The 20,250-nt window shown below is 39.0% G+C and overlaps 2 protein-coding genes across 8 annotated transcripts in view; one reads left to right on the top strand and one right to left on the bottom strand.

The window, feature by feature from the left end:
• Nucleotides 1-4,394: 4,394 nt before the first annotated feature.
• cd7al (cd7 antigen-like) lies at nucleotides 4,395-10,055 on the top strand. 2 transcript variants are annotated; one of them, XM_051384229.1, is made up of 5 exons: nucleotides 4,395-4,556; nucleotides 5,084-5,437; nucleotides 6,291-6,671; nucleotides 8,541-8,641; nucleotides 9,095-10,055. In XM_051384229.1, exons 1-5 carry the CDS (start codon nucleotides 4,493-4,495, stop codon nucleotides 9,317-9,319), a joined length of 1,125 nt encoding a protein of 374 aa, XP_051240189.1. In that variant the 5' UTR covers nucleotides 4,395-4,492; the 3' UTR covers nucleotides 9,320-10,055. The 2 variants fall into 2 exon arrangements, with proteins under 2 accessions (XP_051240189.1, XP_051240190.1); XM_051384230.1 differs by having other exon boundaries at nucleotides 4,404-4,556; nucleotides 5,193-5,437.
• A 55-nt stretch (nucleotides 10,056-10,110) lies between these two features.
• The window catches only part of tnrc6c2 (trinucleotide repeat containing adaptor 6C2), a 56,908-nt gene continuing 46,768 nt past the window's right edge, over nucleotides 10,111-20,250 (bottom strand). For all 6 annotated transcript variants that reach the window (XM_051384184.1, XM_051384187.1, XM_051384185.1 and 3 more), the window contains 4 exons: nucleotides 19,726-19,941; nucleotides 18,562-18,635; nucleotides 18,050-18,189; nucleotides 10,111-17,398 (listed from right to left, as the gene is read on the bottom strand). In XM_051384184.1, coding sequence (XP_051240144.1) covers nucleotides 17,053-17,398; nucleotides 18,050-18,189; nucleotides 18,562-18,635; nucleotides 19,726-19,941 — 776 coding nt within the window. In that variant the 3' untranslated portion in view covers nucleotides 10,111-17,052. The remainder of the gene's footprint in view (nucleotides 17,399-18,049; nucleotides 18,190-18,561; nucleotides 18,636-19,725; nucleotides 19,942-20,250) is intronic.

The following is a 20,250-nucleotide window of genomic DNA, read 5'->3' as shown; positions in this document are numbered from 1 at the left end:
TCTTCCAAGAGGTGTTGTGTTAAAGAGATATGTTATTACATTGATATTGGATAGTTTATTTTAAAGGTACAAGAACTTTGGCATTGAAATGTAAATGTTGAATTTTAACGGTTTTATCCTTTTTGTATCAACTGGACTAACATGTTAGGCATTAAAGGCGTCGGTCCTTCATGTTAAAGGGTCAGCTCACTCGAATAAGAAGAATGATCACTTTTCTGTAGTGGTTCCCAACCTTTTTTGGTTTATGATCCCCTTAAATGAGTATTCCACTTCCATAAGGTGAGAGATTTAAAAAAAATTAAAACAGCGGTGGCCAAAATATACTGACCCTAAATTACTCAAGTTCCCTGAACTGTTTTCAGAGGTTCAGTGCTGGTAGTTCTTGTGATGAGCAACTGATCCTCGTGTAAAATCTGTACAGTGGCCCCCTTTTTTTTAAAAATAAAGCAATTTCTACTTGTGACAACATGTCACAGATTACGACCTCGAACATGAACTAGGAGTGGTTCCACCAAAGAGTGAGGTTTTTTTTTTCCCTCTCCGATTATTTCACTGAAGGATTTTTGTAGACCTGAAGAAGTGAAAGTGGGTCTTTATTAAACCTTCAATAATCTTGTGACCCTTAAGATTCTCTATGGGAGTCCGACCCCAGGTTGGGAACCACTGATCTAGCAGATGGGTTTTGGTTTTATAAACCAAGGTTTAAAGATTCTCTCTTTACCCCCAAATCAAATTTATGTGAATAGAATCTCATTTTTGGTGATCACAGAAACTATTACTGAACACAGCTAACACTTTTTATAGGGACTATAAGGGTAATGTTGCAGTTAAATTAAACTTACTGGGGCATAAACTAGTATCTCAAAATCTGGACACATAAAACCGTCAGCATGGATTTGGGTGAACTGACTGACTTTGGGTGAAGTAAAAGCTCAGAATGTATATATACTAAAGTTTCCATTATGCAGGATAGCTCTTATATGTAAGGAAAATGTTTCTTTTAAACTAATGAGTTCAAATGTTACATTTTTGTAAATTTAGTCCCGACAAACTGTCACGAAAAGTTAAAATTCCATGTTTCTATTTCCAACTCATCTTTGGATCAGGTGTGTTTGTATTTGGATGAATACAAGCTGTCCTATAAAGAACAATTGTCCAGAAAGTAACTTGATCTTTTAATGAAAATGTGACACATCACAATGTCAAATTCATGTTTTTTCTTTTCAATAAAAAATTATTTTACTGCCACTTGTTTGTCTTCACTTACTAGATTGAGGTGAGGTCTGTCTGTCTGTAAACAGATTCACATTAGACTCAGTACTCCTCATGATGTCAATAGTATATACTGTAATATGACAGGGTACCAAAAAGATACAGACTCAACAGTAAAATAACAAACTAATGATGAATATATATGAGGATATAGTCATTTATAAATATTTTAATTTGTTTATTTAATATTGGCCTTTTTGTAATACAATACAATTCTCACAGCAGCTTTATATATGTCTTTAATTGAAATTGTCTACAGCATAAGTAAGTACAGCCATTAGATGCGTTGAGTAAAAACTAATGAACTGGAAACTTCTTCTGGTGAATTGTTTACAATTCTAGGAATTAGTTAGTCACTTTTTTTTTTGTGGTTAGAAGTATGAATGAGGGCAGACATGCTCTTTTAAAATGCACACATAGTTTGAGCCCAACTATTGTTAAAGATTTATTAATGTACTTGCAGGCAAACAAAAGTTTAGCTGATCAATAAAAGTAATTAAATGCATTTATAAAGACCCTTGAGCTGCAGTCTCAAACTGCAGTAGCATGTAGACAAAAGCCGTCTGTTTTAAAGACGCTCATTGTGGTTTCCTGCTGGACCAGAAGAACAATGCAACAGTGGGTCTTCAGAGCTGATAATGCATTACAAGGGTGGCTGCTGGAGACCTGGAGATCGTTTAGGCTGATACACTGAGCATACATAGCACCACAGTGGAAACCACCGATTTAGTGATTAACATTGCTTATTTTTAGTTTTAAAGAGTGAGAACTGAGTATCAGCTCTTCGTGTGTTTTTCATAGAGAAATAAGCACTTAGACTTTGCTTGCACACCCTAAATTAACTATCTTTTTTTCTGTTCCTCATTCCGTATTCAAATTGTGTTACAGCCTTGCAGAGGTCAATGAAATACTAATTTCTTCATTTGTTTTTTCATTTACAACTCTTTCTCGTGTCAAAACTGCAGTTAAGTGTGTGAAGAGTGCGAATGCGGTTAAAGTATGTGGAACTCCCCACTAGTCAGAAATGAAGAAGCCTTTTGAAAGCACCCCAAACCAACATACACATATCTCAATTGTATTGCAGTATGGGGACAGATACAGATCTCTCAAAACTATCAACATGACTGTTAGAGATACACCCTTAGAGATAAGTGAGAGCTGTTTGACCACTTCATTGTTTTGGAAGTCACAAATATGACTCTTTGTCTTTGCACTGTGACCCAAGTCCTAAAATATAATGCCATTTTTACAAGATAATATTAAATTTACACCAATCATAAATGGTTTTTAAAAATGTGTATTTATTATTTAGCATATAGCACAATTTTTTCACACTTTTAAAATACAGTTTTTAAACTTTGGGCTTGGGCAAAGGTAGGTATTTTCAAGTCAAAAGGCTCAAGTCCAAGTGAAGTCAGGAGTCCGTGTTACAGTCCAAGTCTTTTTTGATTTTTTTGCAAAAAATCTGGCGTCCACTTCTTTGGGAAATAGTACACATACTTACAGCTGCAACAAGGAACTTTAATTATTTTGGTAATTGTAGTGGCCTCTGTGGACAAAAGCTGTGGTGTTTCCACCAAATCGCTTTATTGATTTCAAGGGGAATTATACCTGATAGCAGGCATTAAGCATAATTATATAAAAAAAGCCAATCTTCTCACTGATGGTCTGGTGTACTTATGAAAGTCATATAGAGACACCAGTATCAAATTGAGACTGTTTCATAACCTGTTAGAAACTCTGTGTAGCAGTTTTACAAATTGAAGAAAAAGTATTCATTTAGAAACTTTTCTCGTGTCTACACTTCAGTCAAATATGGTTGAAATTGATCAAACCCTTTGCCACTCAGAAATGAAAAAAGCCTCTTGGACGAGCAGCTTCAAGAACAAAACCATAAATCCAGCGGCTTTTCACGGTAACCACAGTTGTTCTTAGTCGTTTAGAAGTCTCAAGTCTCCCAGAATAGTCTCAATTCACAAATCTTGAAAAACAGTCTTTCATTTTCTTATTGCTGACCATTAAATGGCAAGACCATTTAACCCCTTTCCTTTCAAAACTGTGAAAAAAGGATTGGTTTTTTTTCATTTTATACATTTTTCAAGTCAATCTCAAAACATTTACATTGAAAAGGTTATTAATCATTGTAATCGTTCCATACTGTCTGTGAAAAGTTAATATCTTCAATATGTTTTTTTTCTTTCAATAGACCTAATAATGAAAGATTGAGGCTGTACAAGGCCCACATGATGGCGTTGTATTTTTTATTATTTTATTCAATGTCAAAAATTTAAAACGTACGACTCAAATGTTTTTGTTGTTTGGCTGGTCAAGCCTGGAGCTGCATATTTATCGATTAAAGCTGCAGTAGGTAACTTTTATGAAAAATAACCTTTTATCGTATTTGCTGAAATTTTCACTATATCTACAGGGCCTGGACATAAATATAAAGACGCTTTGGGTTGGAGGCTTGAAGATATTTGATTGTTGTTGTATCTCATCCCAGGGTCTCCGTATTTGCCACCCTGGCTATGAGACTCAACAATCAACCGTCTTTCTTGGCTCCGGTGGATTCTTGCAAATGTCATTCTTGCAAATTGGCGAGAGCAAGCCGGAGGAACCAGATTTTATCATATATTATCTGTCTCATGTGCTACTGTCAGGATATAGTGAACGTTCCAGCAAATATGACAAAAAGTTATTTTTACCTACTGCAGCTTTAAGTCAGCAGGCCTTCTATATAGAAAGTCATTTCCTCTGGAATATGCAAACATATTATGTCTGTTGAAAGTTTTTCTCAAGCATGTAAAAGACAATTCATGCAAATAAAAAAAACCCTACACTTTGTGAATGAATTGAACTAAAATAGTTGTGTCAGGACTGTGTAAAACATGGATCTTTAGGGACCTCTATGCATTTGTTGATTCTTACTGCGCAGACACTTCAATTCTGATGTTAAACCTTCTGTCCCAGCTCTGTTGTTACATTTTTAATTCTTTACCACAGTCAGAATGAGCTGATCCATCATATGTGGTGTTGAGTGAGTGTGTTTCCTCTTGTCTAGTCTTGAGGTTTGAAAGGAGGAGCTTCGTGGAGTTCCTCTTGGTTTCATTTACAGTTAACCAAACTTGTGACACTCAGTTTTGCTTGTGTCAGTTCTGTCATGGTTGACAACACTGACGTCCCTCAGGATCTTAATTAGTGTCTTCTGCCTGTATGAAAGATGACTAGGATCCAGTACCTGGCTTATCTGTGGACTCTGGTCATCATTACACAGACAGGATGTGGTAAGTTTGGTTCTGTTGTTCTAACTTGTCTGATCATTAGTTTTTTTCTTTTCTGTTTGAATTGTAGGAATTTATCAGGAGTTAATTTCTAATACAGTGGGTGGACAAAGGAGTAACACGTCACACCACTTTAAGAAAAACCAAAATTTTTGGCTGTTTAAATAACTTATTTTTAATAATTTTAAAATATTAATATTAATATTTTAGGCTGCAGTTTGTAGTGGTATCACATTGGACTATACTACTGGGTGTTGCTGTCATTTTGTTCATCTCATTTATATATTGTTTTTATTTTATAGCATAGTGTGTGAAATTTTGCTAATTTGTCGCATCTAATATTACATTTATATATAATTCACATATTGGATATATAATATATATATATAATATAATAACATAATGTAATTGTTTCTAAAATACTGACTTTTAATTTGAAACGTATACACGTCTTAAATTAGGATAAGTTCTCTCATCGGACTAAAAGCAGATGAACTCTAACACATTTCTTTTTTTTTGTTTTGATGAAGTATGCGGTGATATTCAGTTTTTGGAGAGGCATGAGGGGGAATCTGTGGTTCTTCCCTGTGTGGTTGATCAGAGAAACCCTTCGCCCTTTGCTATGTACCTCAAGCGCAGATGGCTGCAACCAGGTGAAGTGCTGTACATGCACACCGAGACGGAGCTTCATGTAAAAAATAACGACTACATAAGCCGCGCCATTGCCAGTGGAGACCCGAGCAGCCACTCTCTGAATGTGACCATCTCTCAGCTGAGGGCCAGTGACACTGACCGCTACTACTGTGAGTTTTATGTCGGTGACAACCTTGGACTAGACAAACCATTGCCTGAAAGCACAGAGTTCTTCCTCCTTGTGAATGCCGGTGAGTTGTAGGGTTTTCTTTTCTCATTTCATCCCACACACTTTTCAGCAGTTTGTCACCCACAGGAGGTTAAACTTTCCAAAACAACAACCCACGTTACCACACAAGAAGGTCAAAACATCTTACATGTATCGACATGGTCTTTCTTATGAATTAAAGAGCTAACTAAAGCTATAAAGTATATTATGCTGGAGGAGGATACACGCCAATCAGCAGCCTGGACATGCATTACCTCATCTTATACCTCATACTTCAACATTACATAGTGCTGGTTCCAGATCTGAAAATAAAACCCCAGCACTTATACCGCCACCAAAAAACAAGTAAAAGTGAAAATCATAGTTTTATTAAAATTGAATTGAGAAAGTGTTTTTTCCTGGATGCAACAATACACAGTACAGTAAATATTAATATACACCCCAAATATAAATTCCTGTACCCCAGATATACTTTTTTTTTTTTTTTTTTACAGCAGTCTGAACATGCTTTCAAGGGTATTGATACATAATATAAATACATATTTTAGGATACCCTGAAGGTTCTGTCCAAAAAAGTGTTTGTTGACTACACACACATTTTGTCTTTGGTTGATTAGATTGTAAAGGTTGCATTCAGTTAGTCCTATCTGGGTACATTTATAGTGCATGTGCTCAATATATAATACATTAAGAACTCCTCCTAATAACCTTGCTGCTGCTATCCCCAAAAATATTTTGATCATCCAGAGGAAAGGGAAAAGTAAAAATCACATGAAATCTCTGAAAGAGGTCAGAATGCTTTACTCCAAATCATCTCAGTGTATCCCTCAGCCAAAAGGTCATATTCTAAGTGTTATTCCCTCTCCCCTCTGGAGATACCCCTGGGTCAGTGGACATAGGGTTGGTAGAGACATGTGCTGGGGGCTCGGCTGTACTCCCCTGTCTCCCCCCAAACGGGCAGGGCTTGGCTGTGGAGGGGGTGAGTCTGAAGCGACAGAAGGGCCGGGCACCTGTGGAGGTGTTGTACCACTCAAAGCATCACCATGGCAGTAGCACTCCATCCTCCTTGTCCAAGTTTCCCACCGAGAAGTTCCAGTTGTCCTCGGTGCCCGGACCCAGCGGCATCACCTACAACCTCACCCTGCAGCAGTTGCAGCCAGACGACAGCGCCCTGTACAGCTGCCAGCTGCTCCTGCAGGGCAGGTCCAGCAGCAGCACCAGTCTAGGAAGAAAACCGTTCTTTGTTTCTGTGCAAGGTGGGTCACAGTGGGACTTAATGGCCAGGTTACTCAAACTAACCTACATTTCTTTTTTTTCAGGATTAGCTCCTTCTCTTTTGTGCTGTTGTTTCAATGTCTCTGAGTGTCTGACCTATCTGCCCAGTTCTGATATCTCAAGATGCTGGCCTTCTACTAACATAACCATTACTGATAATATCCATAACGATGACAATGACCTTTGTCCATTTAGTCCAAATAATGATTTGAGTTGAGTATGTTCAGGTTTCAGATGTCACATGCCCTGAAACATTATGCAAAAGTCTTCCGATCACTTCCTTCAGTTTCACAATAGCAGTGTTCCCTTATTTTAATTTTACTTGTATGTCTGTGAGTGTGTGCTCAACTGAAACACTAGACCAAAATAGACCTCAGTAACGGATGGCAATATTTTTTTTTATTTTTCTTTTCTTTTCCTTCATGTAATGAGGGTAATCATTCAGTCAGATAACGCATCAAACAATCTAGTGGTATTTATCTTATGTATGTAGTCCTATAGCCTGTTAACAGTGTGCTAGGGATTGTTGAATCAGACTGTACGGTGTGATGTATTATATTAAAATTATAGGCTTTAAAATATTTTACTTTACTTAGACTAATAATAAATGTATGCTTTTATAGTTTAAGCAAACAATAAAAAAAATGGAAAGTGCTTTTCCATTATAGCTGAGATGTTAGGCAACATTGGGCAGTGCCATAAACCACTCTTTCACAGATTTTGAAATCATAATTATGTCTTAAAGATATTTCTTATTGTCAACAAAACCCATGAAAAGACAGAAATAAAATAGGTTGGAGCACTGCTGAAAAAACACTAATGAGCCACACTGGTAAATGGACCTGTACTTGTATAGCGCCTTTCTAGTCTTCTGACCACTCAAAGCGCTTTCACACACATTCACTCAGTGATGGCAAAGCCCATCAAACAGAAACTAACATTCATACACTGATGCATGGCATCAGGAGCAATTTGGGGTTCAGTATCTTGCTCAAGGATACTTTGACATGTGGCACCAGGAGCCGGGGATCGAACCCACAACCTTCCGATTAAGGAACGACCCGCTCTGCCTCTGAGCCACAGCCGCCAGCACAGGCTGATATTTATTCCTTATTCACATCATTCATCCTTTTTTTTTTTGGAGTAAATCCAACACAAACTGTCCAGCTGCTTTAAATATTCACTACAACAAACACAACAAATGTGCATTAATTCACAGCTGAAAGTCTCCAACAAATACACAATTTACTTCAGCTGTTGAAAACTGCAATGTCCACCTGTTTTACCAAATTCTTTGGCCTATAAACTATTATACTATTAATTTGTGGTCTGTTTTTAAAGAGGGATCCGGGCCAGGAAGTCAAAAAGACACCACTGATTTAGCTTTTTTTAATTTAATCTATCATCAGTTTTTGACAGGAAAATATTCCTGTATAATTTAGGACATTGACTCATAGGTTATTTAAAATAGATTATTGGACTCCTGTCTGATGATAACAGCCGTTTATTTTCCTGTTCATGAGCAGTTTGGGTGTTTGCATTTGATCTTTGTGTTATATAGAAGCTTATCTGTCCCTCAAAATAATAACTAACTGCAGCCTGAAACTTGGAAGGAAGTTTGGCTCAGTGGCTTTCAAGGTGCCTTTTAACAACTTACTAGCATGTACTTTGCAAGTGTTTTTATCTTATGAATCTACATTTAAGTGTGAAAGACAAGAATGTGTTGTGGGACGGAAACTGAATGCTGTCAGTGTGGTTTCTCGGGGGGGGGTCTGAGCGTTTGTGTCCTGCACAGCAGCAGTGAAGCGGACGCTCTTATTTTTAACATTTTTCTCTCTGCTTCTTCACAGGCACTCAGTGTAGCTGTCCCAGCTACTCTACCCTGCTGTATGCTTTGTCCTCAGCTGTGGCCATTCTCGTTTTCCTCCTTGGATTTGTGTTGATTTATCAAGTGAGTGGGGACCTGCGGTATAATGGGCTGCTCAAACACTACACAAGAGTAAGGGTAAAGGGGAAAATAACACGAAAGTAGCACCTGCCTGCTGAGAGCGTGCCATTGAGTTCCTCTGCAGCTCACCACAAAACCACACTAGTTTCATAACTTGGTGCTGACAGTTTTGCCAGCATGTTTTTCTCAAAATTCAATGGGGAAGGCAGTGAAACATCTACTATACTTTTTAGTTTATTTTTAAGATGTGTATACGAGTATTGAAGCACAGTGTTTTTTTTACAAGTAGAGTAGTAGAACAGTACAGTGAGGATTAGACTTGGTGAGGCAGCTTCCTATTAAAGGTGTTGCCTCTAGAGAAAATGACAAACTCTGATTTTAACACAGGAAATCGAGAGTATGTTAACTCTGTTTGTCCCCTCCACTGATTTGTTCTCCTGTCTCTGTGACTGTCAGGGCAAATCGCGTCGCAGAGTCAAGGCACACCATCAGGCCCCCATCTACGAGGATATGGCTGGTGTGCAGCTTGCCAGTCAAAAACTGGCCTCTCGACATCTGGAGGAAATGGAGCCCTCTGAGTACAGGAACTGCCCTGTAAAGAAATCCTGTCCTGAAAACCATTATGAAAGCCCCACTGGGGCCCTTCACCCCAGGAAGGAGTCTCAGAGACCAAATATTTGATCTTCTTACCAGCATCATGAACTAGACCAGCTTATCAACTCAGCTCCCTGAAACTCACTGGACTCCATTTAGCACTTTTTGTTAAAAACATTTGAACAGCTAAGATTCTCCTCAGACAGTTTTTTTTTAAAATTGCATGTATATTTCACCATTTGAAGAGTGTTTATATTTTGGCTCTTTTCAAGAGCCTTTATAAATATTGGCTGCCAATGGGGTGAGTGATATGGACAAAATCTTCCATCACATTTAAATGCCAATGCAAAATGTTGAAAGACATTTTCTGAAAAAATGAATTCATAAATTATAAATTAATTAATAAATTGACATTATTGGATAAAATAACCAGACAGGAATGTCTGTTTTTGGCTGCTTCAACAAATTAAAGCTGCCCTGTGGAGTTTTTTATTACTGCCTGTTTACGTTTGTTTCTTACCAAAATGCATTGTGTGTCCATAAGGTCTAACTGAATGCACTGCCTCCCTTAGCTTAGTTTTGAATACATTTAAAACCTACACTTAGTTTATTAGTTTATTTATTAAAACAAATGTCCTGCAATAAATCCTTCATCATGAAGGGCGGATTTATTGCAGGACTGCTAGACTGCATTAGTTTTAGCTGACATAGCTGATATACGGTCATATCACCCACCCCTAATATACTGTATGTTAAATATCCTCTTGTGCTTATATTCAGTATGCATTAAAATAAAGTTACTTTAAATCAATATGAATCAAAACTGAAGCAAACTAAGAACTCTGTGTTGTTTTTTAAAAAAGAGACAAGACATCTAGTAACAGCCAAGAAAATTTGTAATTTATTAATATAGTCCGAAAGAAGCTCCATAATCCATGGAAACATTTTTTTCCGGTGCATGTCCTTAACAATCACATTCTATGAGGAGAAAAAAGAACAACATTAAAAGCCACAACTTTGTATTTCAGTTACAGACATTTTTCCTTAATGTTTTTTTTTTTTCAAAGTAAAGAGAAAGGCAAAGGCAAAGTACCCCCATTCCCCCACCCACCCTCCTCCCCTTAAAAAACAGACAGCCTTAAAAGTCATGGGCTTTTTTTTTTCAGTACAACCCACAGTGCTTTAGCAGGATAAGCGCTCATTGGTTAAGGATTACACAGCATGGCGACGCAATGTAAAGTTTTGCTAAAACATTAGATGATGATAATGATGATGATGATGATGATTATGATGATGATGATGATGATGATGATAATAAGGGGGGGTAGGGAGTAGAGTGGAGGAAATTTGAGCAAAGAGACAAAACAAGAACAACCCTACATCGAACCCTGAACCCCAGAGCCTGAGTCGACAAACGCCCGCAGTACAGCAGCTGGGTTTGGACTCTTCCCTCCCACTTGTGCATAGATCATGATCCTTTAAAAACCAGCTTTATTCCTCGACTTCAACCCGCCTCTAAAAACCATCTGTTACATGTTAAGAAATCTCTCAACTATTGAATACCTGCCACAGAAACAGACACGTTAACAGACAGGAGAGGTGATTAAAAATAAAAACTTCTTGCACGATGCTCCTGAACTACAGGATGGAAACTTAAAAAGAACAAAACATACAAATGCATTTTCTGTCACTGTCTTTTTGACAATCAAACCATTGATCATTGTTTAAATGTAAAGCAATTTCTACTTAGATTTCACATGTAAAGCACTCCACTTTTTTCAAAAGTTGATTCTCAGTCTTATTTGGTAAATATATAACTTGCTACGAACTTTTTTTTTTTTGTTGTGTTTTAAAGAAACAATGGTACTCTCTATATTCTGTTAAACTCATAACCTTCAGTGCTTGCTTGGAGTTTAATTGTTTTCCGTTGCTTTTTTCCCCACACAAACGTTAAACCTTAGAAATGTTGGAGTTGGTATCTGGAACCCTGGCCTTCCTGAGACAAAATCCATATCTTTTTTTTTTTCTTTTGAGTGTGCAAGATAGTGAGCAAACTGCGTCGCTTACAGAAAACATATAATCACAACTCAATACATACAGAGATAGTCTGTCGACATTGAAAGAGAAATTAAAAATTGAAATATGACACAACACTGATCAATCCCAGAGTTCTTAAAGTAGCATAAATCTTCATTTTGCAAGATTTTCATGTCCATATTTGATGGAAGATGAAATTTGTCCTTTTATTTTTTACAACATTCCTGTTATAAATTTCTATCCTATTTCATTGAACTTCAGACAAATGAAATGCTTGTAAACGACAGGTGGCTTTTGCAACAAAAATAAAAAAACAACAGAAAAGATAGGCACCTCTGAAATGAGTCTTGTAACAAACTCACCTCCCACACTTTATCCCTTTCCATTTCTCCATGAAGTTAACATAGGGATTACTAGTCCTTCTACAGCTAGCTATGGCCACAGTTCTTTGTTTTTTTTTTCCCCTTTTTTGTTTTTTAGTTTTTTTTGTACTTTTTTCTATTTAGATTTTTTTCTCCATTTTTTTTTGTATAATTGGAACAAAATGGTGCAATACTCAATGATAATCCTTGTATTGGATTATTCCACAATAAAAGCCACTATAAGGTAGATAAACTTTTTACAGATAGAATGAAAAAAAAAATCCATTAAGTCCTTGAGTAAACATGTACACATGAATTGTCACCATCTCCCCTCTGTACTTAGACTCATTTATCTACGATTAGCTGAGTGAGGGGTAGAAGACACTCAGTGCAACGTTAGAAGATAATAACAATGTCTATCAGAATAGTTTTTGACAGAACAACAAACAAAAAAAAAAAAAAAAAAAGAAGAAGATAAAAATAGACACAAAATATAACATACTGAGTGGAACATAACAGCAGGCCATGTGCCCGGTACACACAGTTTCTTGCGCACACATTCATACAAACATCTGACTTTCAAGCACACATCTAAAATTACTTTTGCATTTTTTCCAAAGATTTTGTATTTGTAACTTAATGCAATACATTTTTAATATTCTCTAAAAGCCCCTAAGTGTACCTGTCAGATGGAGAGAACAAAAATTATTGACTTCACATTACGTTATTGGCGCTCCATGATTCAAGTATTTGTGTTCAATATTTTGTTTCGTTTTGATATGTTTGTGATTTTTTTATCAACTGGTTGGGTTGGGCTTTTTGACAGGCTAATTAACAAACAACACATATATACAGTACAAGCACTTCAAAGTACTGTAATATGTCATCAAAACCAGAACGTGCATATCCAACTCCATATAAGAAAGACATAGCTTTCAATCAATCAAGTATCAGTTTACACCCGACCCGAATTCTTTCATTCGTATCACTTATTTGCGGGGAAAATACATATTGCTCATTTTCAGTTGTATTAAACCAAGACCTTTCAAACAAAAATGAAAAGTTTCAGAGGTTACGATCCAAGAAGTCTGAAGAGGTGATACCACACACCATACTCACAGTATATATATATATATATATGTAGTGTATACATATATACTGTTATCTAGAACAGAGCTGTAGAGAGGAGAGCCTCTCGATGCTGGTGCAGCATGGGAAACCCCCTTCACTGTCAGGGTTCTCCAGTTAGTACAGGATGCTGGGAGGTCCTCGGCTATTGGGTCTGTCTGAGCTTGGATCAAGGCAGTTACAGAAACAGGCAATAGTGATTTTTGCTTGTGTGCTGCAGGACTGCAAGTCCTGAAAGGTAGCCTTTTCCCGTTTTCTTGTTTTTTTTTTTTTTTTTTTAATTTTTAAAACTTTTTTTAAAATGTTTTAAGACTTTGTACCTCTTGAAATGTGCCCCTCCCCTCCTGCTTATGCAGAGTGAGGAGAGTGAGGCTGATACAGTGGGCCCAAGCCATCTGGGTCTGTGGAAATGTACAGTTCAGTGGGCCCGCTTTGAGCAGGACACAAACATAAAAACGAGATAAATACAGCATCCACAAAAAGGCACCCCGGCCACCAGTCTACTCCTTTAGATGGTGGTAGTAGAGGCTGATGACCGGAGACGTTTCAGCTAGAAGTGCAGAGCTTTAACATATTATAGATCTTTTTTTTTTCGTTTAGATTTTTTAGCATTTTTAAGATTTTTATGTCAAACTTCATAAAAATGACGTTAAAATGCGATTTCATTTTTGGTTTTAAAAAAATATGTACCCGGGATTACCCATCATCAACTGTGCACTGTAGCAAACTGGAACCCCCAACTGAGTAAAGATTTTCTCCTTAGCATTGGGCATTCCCCACAAAAGCATTTAAAAAAACAAAAAAAAGAAACCTCAGTCGTTTAAGGGTGTGATGCTGCCGCCCATTTGTTTGATCCCTCCTGTCCCCCGCTGCACCCTCTGCAAAGGTTATCAAAGCTCCTCCAAACAGGGAACAGAAGTGCTCTCTATAAAGATACAGTATGACACAGCAAATTTATATTGGCACATTACATTGGCATCTTTTACATGTAATAAGGAGGCCCAAAAAGTAACGATAGGCCACCTTTTCAGAAAAGGATTTAATACAAGCCTTTTCCCTTCTAATTAGGATTAAGTTCGAGGCATGAGGTCTGTACATATTGTTTGCGCAGATGGCCTTTTAATTTAAGACTTTGCTCTCACAGTAGAAAGGACAGATACGGAGAGCTGCATCTCATACTTGGTATCATCAACTCCCCTACCCTGAGATCAAGCTGGACAGAAGTGTCTTCAGCGCAGAGAAAAAGGCCAACCTTTGATAAAGTGTTTGGACTTTAGTATGCGACAGTGTTCTGGTGGCGTAGCCTGACTTTACAGAAACGGCGGGCCATTCTGAAGTGCTGACAGAAGCGCACGGGGGACAACTGTTAGGGTCTGCCAAGGTCTGGGAGGAGTGCTCATTCCCAAGTCAGGTTTGGCATGTTGTAAAGGGCCCCAGCCTCTAGTCTTTTGCATAGAAACATATAGGAGGGCCTGTTGGTGCCTGGTCAGGGGAGGGCTACTGGGTCTGGTTGAGGTGAAGGAGGCGAGGAGGTCATAGCGTAGCAGCTAGGCAAAGGGCAAGGGGGGACAGCCTGCGGGCAGGCGGAGCAGCTTGGAGCGACAAACACCCACACCCCACCGTCTGAGACACCCTATTTTTACACATCTCAAGATACTACCTGGAAGTACTACAGAATACTGTCAAACACAAAAGCATGATCAGTTAAAAACAAATAGACAATCAATAACGCTCTGTAGTATTGATCCTCGTTTTGCATTCAATACACAGGATGAACATACAGAGGCACCTCTGACCAAAGTGTTTCTGCATATGAACAGTGAAGGGCTAGTTCAGCAGCCAGAATTTTGTAGACCACTGCATGTAGACAAAAATAACAACATAAAACATTGAAAAAAAATAAAGTCAAATGACCTTTTTCAAAAAAATAAAAAGTACACTGGCAAAAATTCCAGAAATATGACTATTACATCTTCCAGCTAAAGTGATCTTTGTGTCAAAGAACTGAGAGATGGGGGAGAGGGCAGGAACGACAGCAGGGTCGAGTGGTGGCAGGCCCCCCGTTGGAGATGCCACGTGTGGCGGAGAGCCGTCATTGGCCAGTCTTGGAGCAGCTTTTGCTTTTTCTTGCGAGACTGAGGGAGGGTCAAGTGGAGCCCAGGAGGAAGTGCTGCGCTGTGGGGCTGCCGCTTGACACCCAGAGGACCACAGCAGAGAGGCACTCAGTGGACGCTCCCCCCTCCCCACCCGACTCTGACTGACTGACTGACTGACTGACTGACTGACTGACTGACTGACTGACTGACCGGCCGGCCGACTGGCCGGCGGCTGTCAGAGACAGCTGACGTTGCAAGTCTAGTGCCTCCGAACAGAACAAGGCTAAACATTTGGAGTAACAGTGATATTCACTTTGATATTGTCCAAAGGAGGAAAACAAATTTAAAATCAGACTGCAGTTTTGTCCCACAAAGTCCAATGGTACGTTTCAGTTTTGTTTCCCTTCATCCTGCTACCAGAGGAACGCCAGACACATTTCCAAGGAATAGATATAGTACATAAAAGAGCAGTATTTTTCTTTTTTTGTTGTTTTCAATGTTTTTGCTGCTCCTTTTTTGATTTATTGGATTGCAGTTGAAGCGATTTGCTCTTCATAAGTGCTATGATAAAACCCTTTGAATTTATAAAAGTCTAAGTCTCTTCTGTTTGTACAGTACCAAACGCAAGGAACACTCGTAGGTCTACTGCATTAGGAGAAACCCCTCTTATTTGGTATTGTGCCAGATACCCAGAACCATCCAATCCCACTGTGGATTCAGTCTCTGTTGGGTGTGGCTGTGGCATGCAGAGAGGAAGTGTGCATTATTCTGTACTCTGTCACTCTTTAGTACAGTTTGCTGCATGCACAGTTCAACAGTTGCTTCTTCCTCTTTGCAGAGTTTTCCCAACAGTTTCAGGGGATTGGCAGCCTGGAGGGAATCCAAGTTTTGAAAAGGGGTAAGGTTTTTTGAAGTTCCAAAGTCTTTTGCTGCAATCAGCAACAATCACAAAAACAAAACAAAAGAGAAACCAGCTCCGGTGGACATAGATCGGGACGGAAGAAAGGTCTATGGTGTATATTGCACAATGTAACTGTCACATGAAGCTGAAATTGTGTTCTTTTTTTCCTCCGAAAACTGGCTGACCATACAGACTGCTGGGCTTTATAACAAATAGGTCAATAGAAAATTCAACAGAGCACCAGCAGGCGACTGGGTTCCAAGTTGAAGGTGACCAGAAGGATCTGGGCTTGCAGACGTCAATGATTAGGTGCCACCCAACGTACACAGGCAATGTACGGAGAGACGCAGCGAGGTTCACAAATAATCTTATCTCAGCTTATGTGTTGTGATAGATATAAAATAAATGCGCTTGGGTCTAGACCTACAAAAAAAAAGAAAAAAGGAGAACATTTAACAGCTGTGTCAATCCCTATGAGAATACAAATTAAAATCATTAAGCTGATGATTGGTAGGGCCAGTCACGTGGCCAGGCCTTCTTACAGCCCAGTGACAGAGTTTGTCACCAGTCATGTCCTGTACCACTTGCTGGCTCAGAGGGTGAAACTGTGCAAGATTTCAGCTATTTCTTTAGTTACAAAACAAACTAAAAAAGTTGGCTTGGGAAGGACCTGGGCCAGAGAGCACTTAAGGCTAATATTAGTGCTGAGAAACAAACGTTAACATAACTAGTAAAGGTCTTTGAACCACATCATTGGCCATGGACATGCTGGGAATGGTCGTTTTAAGTCTTATTTTGGGATGATTTTTGTTTTTTTTTGGAGGGAAAAGGAAAGTCTCAGATGGCAGCTTTGATTGCTTCTCCTAAAAACACTTCACACAGAATGTCATGTATACTTGTGGAAAAACTAAAAACACTTAAAATGTTTCTTTGTGTTGTGTCTCATTTCAGTTTGTTTTTATATGATGCATTTCAAAAATACCGAAAGGAAAGAAAACAAAAACCCCTTGCTTTCTTTCTTCCAAAAAAGGTAAGCTGAACATAAAAAACATAAGCAAAACAGAAGGACTGGAGTCTGCAGTCTGTGTGGTAGGGACCCCAGCCTTCTGATTCACAATTCACAGTTCAAAACAGTTCAAATTGATACTGATTATCGCCACATGATTTGCTTGGGTTTTGCTCCTGTTTTTTTTTGTTTTTTTACTTTTTCCATCCCACCTTCCACCGATGGCTTAAATGACATGGTGGTGGTGGGTTGGTTGGTTGGTTGGTTGGTTAGTGTATCGTGGCATCACCCTACATGGACTCCCCACTCAGCAGGTCTCCAGGCAGTAGGGTGTTAATTTGGGTGGGGCTCCCGATCACGCGAGCGTCTTCTCCGCTTGGCGGCCCCCACAGGCTGGAGTACTGGGGCACCCCTCCCCACAGCAGATCGCCTCCGCTGACCTTGCCACCGTTGCCGCCACTGCTCCACTGGCCAATAGAGTGGGACTGCGAAGCCCCCATCCGGTTCTGATTGGTTCCCGAATTGGCCTGCCAGCTAGTGGTGTTTGCCCCTAGCGACTGGCCTTGTGCAAAGAATCGGTTCACCTCCTCCTCGCCAGCAAACTCTGCCAGGATGGTGGTGTTTCCAAGCACACACCTAACAAGAGGGAAAAAAAGGGAAATTACAATAATTGAACTAGAAATAAGTATAAGTATAACCAGCACTTTTCATAAATATGTGTTCTGTAAATAAAAATGGGACCTGACACACTTCTTAGATAAATGGCACTGCTTTTTTAGAGCTTGATCACGTTATTATGCTTTTTTGTGCCCTGACATAACCACATTTTGTGCCGCTGCTGTTGAAAAGTGGGTCATGCATTTTGGATTTTGTTTCCATGACAACCAGTTGCAGTGGCTGCCACTATTAGCAAAACAAAATTAGGAATGAATCTAAAAACCACAAACAGCCAGTATACCCCCAGACTTGTTTTACACTCGTGTTTCCCACCATTTCACTTTGACTATTACACGACTCACTGTAAAATATAACAGCTGACTACAGCATGATTCTCCACCTCCTCTTCCATGTGACTGGCCTAACAATAATCTCAGTATGGGAAAGCACCATTAGGAAACCAAGAACATCGTATTTTCCCAAAGCGTTCCCCATTTTCAATTTTTTGTTATAGCTGCTTCACTTTAACATACAAAAGCAGTGGAAGTTGAGGAGAAAAAAAAAAGAAAGAAGACATTAATTTGGTTTGCTAAGAATTTGGCTGATGTAAGAGACTTTACTAAGGCTTACATGTGCAGAGACTTCTGGGCCTTGGCAGACTCGTCCTTGGAGCTGTAGCGCACCACAGCGTTCCCCTGGGTCAGGTTGAGGTGGAATGTGATCAGGGGGCCATGTTGCATGCACAGGGTCCGCAGAGTTGAACCATCAATCTGGAGCACAATAGGAAAAAACAATGAAGAAAATTGCAGTTACAGCTAATATCTGAGTCTATTCTTTACTCACTGTTGATGCTATATTTTTTATCTTTTTTTTTTTTTATTCTGTTATATTCAAGAAAAAGACACATACAGTTTTTATCTCACTTTTTTAATTTCACCTTTTCTCACTAACTAAAAGGAGAATCATATCTGATTATCCTACACCTAATCCATCAGATTAATTGGTTAATGTTTTTATTTTTTTGACACTGCTTTATGACTAGATCAATCTTTGAATCCCCAAAATGTACATATATATGCTGCCTCTAATCATAATACACTATGGCTTCAATTTAGCAAAAATAAGCAGAACAGAGGACATACTTGTGGGGTGAGATTCCTCAGCACCAGCCAGCTGCTGGTCCTGTTGGAGCTGTCAGTACTCCAGGTGGTTCCCTCTGTAACAGAAATGTAGACACAGTTAGATACAATGTTAAGCATTAAGTTTTTAATTGGATAAATTATGAAAGAAAAAGTGAAGTAGTAGAGCTGCTGAGTATTATCTTTCCAAAAGTCCCGCAAACAAAAAGCCAATAAGAGTAATTATTTAATGTAATCCGCTAAAAAGATGTAGAGACAATGTAAATAAACACGCAAAATACAGTTCATTTGGGTAAAAGCTGCACTGACGCAACAAACACTGGAATGCAAGTAAATACAAGTATCGGATCGGGTCTCGGTATTGGCAGATACTCAATAAATAAATGACTCCGATCAGGAGGCTAAAAACCCTTGATCAGGACATCCCTACTTGTGACTCTGTAATTAAAATAAAGTCGTTCAGTAGGCAAGAGTTAAGACAAAGAGTATGTGACAAATACGTTTCAAGTGACAGTACCTGTATAATAGAATTCTAAAAAGGGAACTGTACAAAATGGGATTTCCTGTCAAACCACGTTCAGGGCCTGTTAGCTCTGAGCTGAAGGTCAGAGAGTTTAACTCTCAGTAAAACGTGACACCTTCCACCAACCGTTGAACATTTTCACATACAATTCTTGTCTGAGGTACTAAAAGTAGTCTTGGCTCTTCAACCTGTGTGAATTTTTAAAACAAGGTCACATCTATGATGATTAAAGGCTTCTCACAGAGACGGTAAACCTCAAAATGTCAGTTTAAGCGGGGTGTGTTCACCCGGCCTTTCTATCCCGAGTGCTGCGAGTGCACAGATGCAGCTGTGAACTCCGCCACACCTATGCATCTCAGTCATGTCTTTGTTTGCTGGGTGTGAAATATATCACAGAATGTGTTCGATTCAAGAAGGCATTGTTGAACCTTCTTGATTTACTCAATCCTGACATCTCGGATAAGGTCTTAGCAGCAACATACAGTATCATTTGTTTCAATATAAGTTAATGGACTAAAGATTGTAACGATGTTAATATAGTAGCAGATCTAGTCCTGGTATGGAACACCTCAAAGTGAAACGTGAGACTAGTGTCGATGCGCTTAGCAATGTTTCCCATGTATAGAATGTTTTAGAGTGCTCACCAGAGGAGTAGGAGCCGCTCCAACCTTGGGCCAGGCCCAGGGAGTTGCCGCCCCAGGTGGAGGAGGGCTTGTTGTTGGTGAGGCCTGGCGGGGGCCGGGAAGGGGCTGTGGTGCTGCGGGGCCCCTGAGGGACTTTCCACAGCTCATGGGACAGAGAGGCTTGGCTCTGAGAGATGGGCCCTTGGGACCAGGTGGACTTCATGTCAGACAGTTTACCTTTAGATGGAGAGAAGATGGGGAGATGGTTGAGAGAAAACCGGTAACACACCGAAGACATATTGTTACAACGTAGTTGGTTGACTAAGGTCTCAAGCTCAAAAGAACGCATTTATGTTCCTGATGCACTTACTGGTTCTAATAATACCACAATATCTTTAATAGGAGCTTAATGTTTCAATAATATAATTAAATTCAAACTTTTAACATTTAAACTGCAATGAGCCAAATATAATAATAACATACTAAATAAAAACTTACATCTGCATCTACCTGAAATCTTTCTGCTGTAAAAGTTATCTTTAATCT

This window comes from Dicentrarchus labrax, unplaced genomic scaffold (assembly GCF_905237075.1).
Source record: "Dicentrarchus labrax unplaced genomic scaffold, dlabrax2021, whole genome shotgun sequence".
Classification (NCBI taxonomy): domain Eukaryota; kingdom Metazoa; phylum Chordata; class Actinopteri; family Moronidae; genus Dicentrarchus; species Dicentrarchus labrax.
This window is presented reverse-complemented; position numbering and strand designations above follow the sequence as displayed.

Bases quoted from the DNA above. Each gene is read 5' to 3' on its own strand.
- cd7al (XM_051384229.1), top strand. From the start codon at position 4,493: ATGACTAGGATCCAGTACCTGGCTTATCTGTGGACTCTGGTCATCATT. The intron at 5,438-6,290 runs GTGAGTTGTAGG...TCCCCTCTGGAG, and splicing joins CTTCCTCCTTGTGAATGCCG to ATACCCCTGGGTCAGTGGAC. The intron at 6,672-8,540 runs GTGGGTCACAGT...GCTTCTTCACAG, and splicing joins GTTCTTTGTTTCTGTGCAAG to GCACTCAGTGTAGCTGTCCC.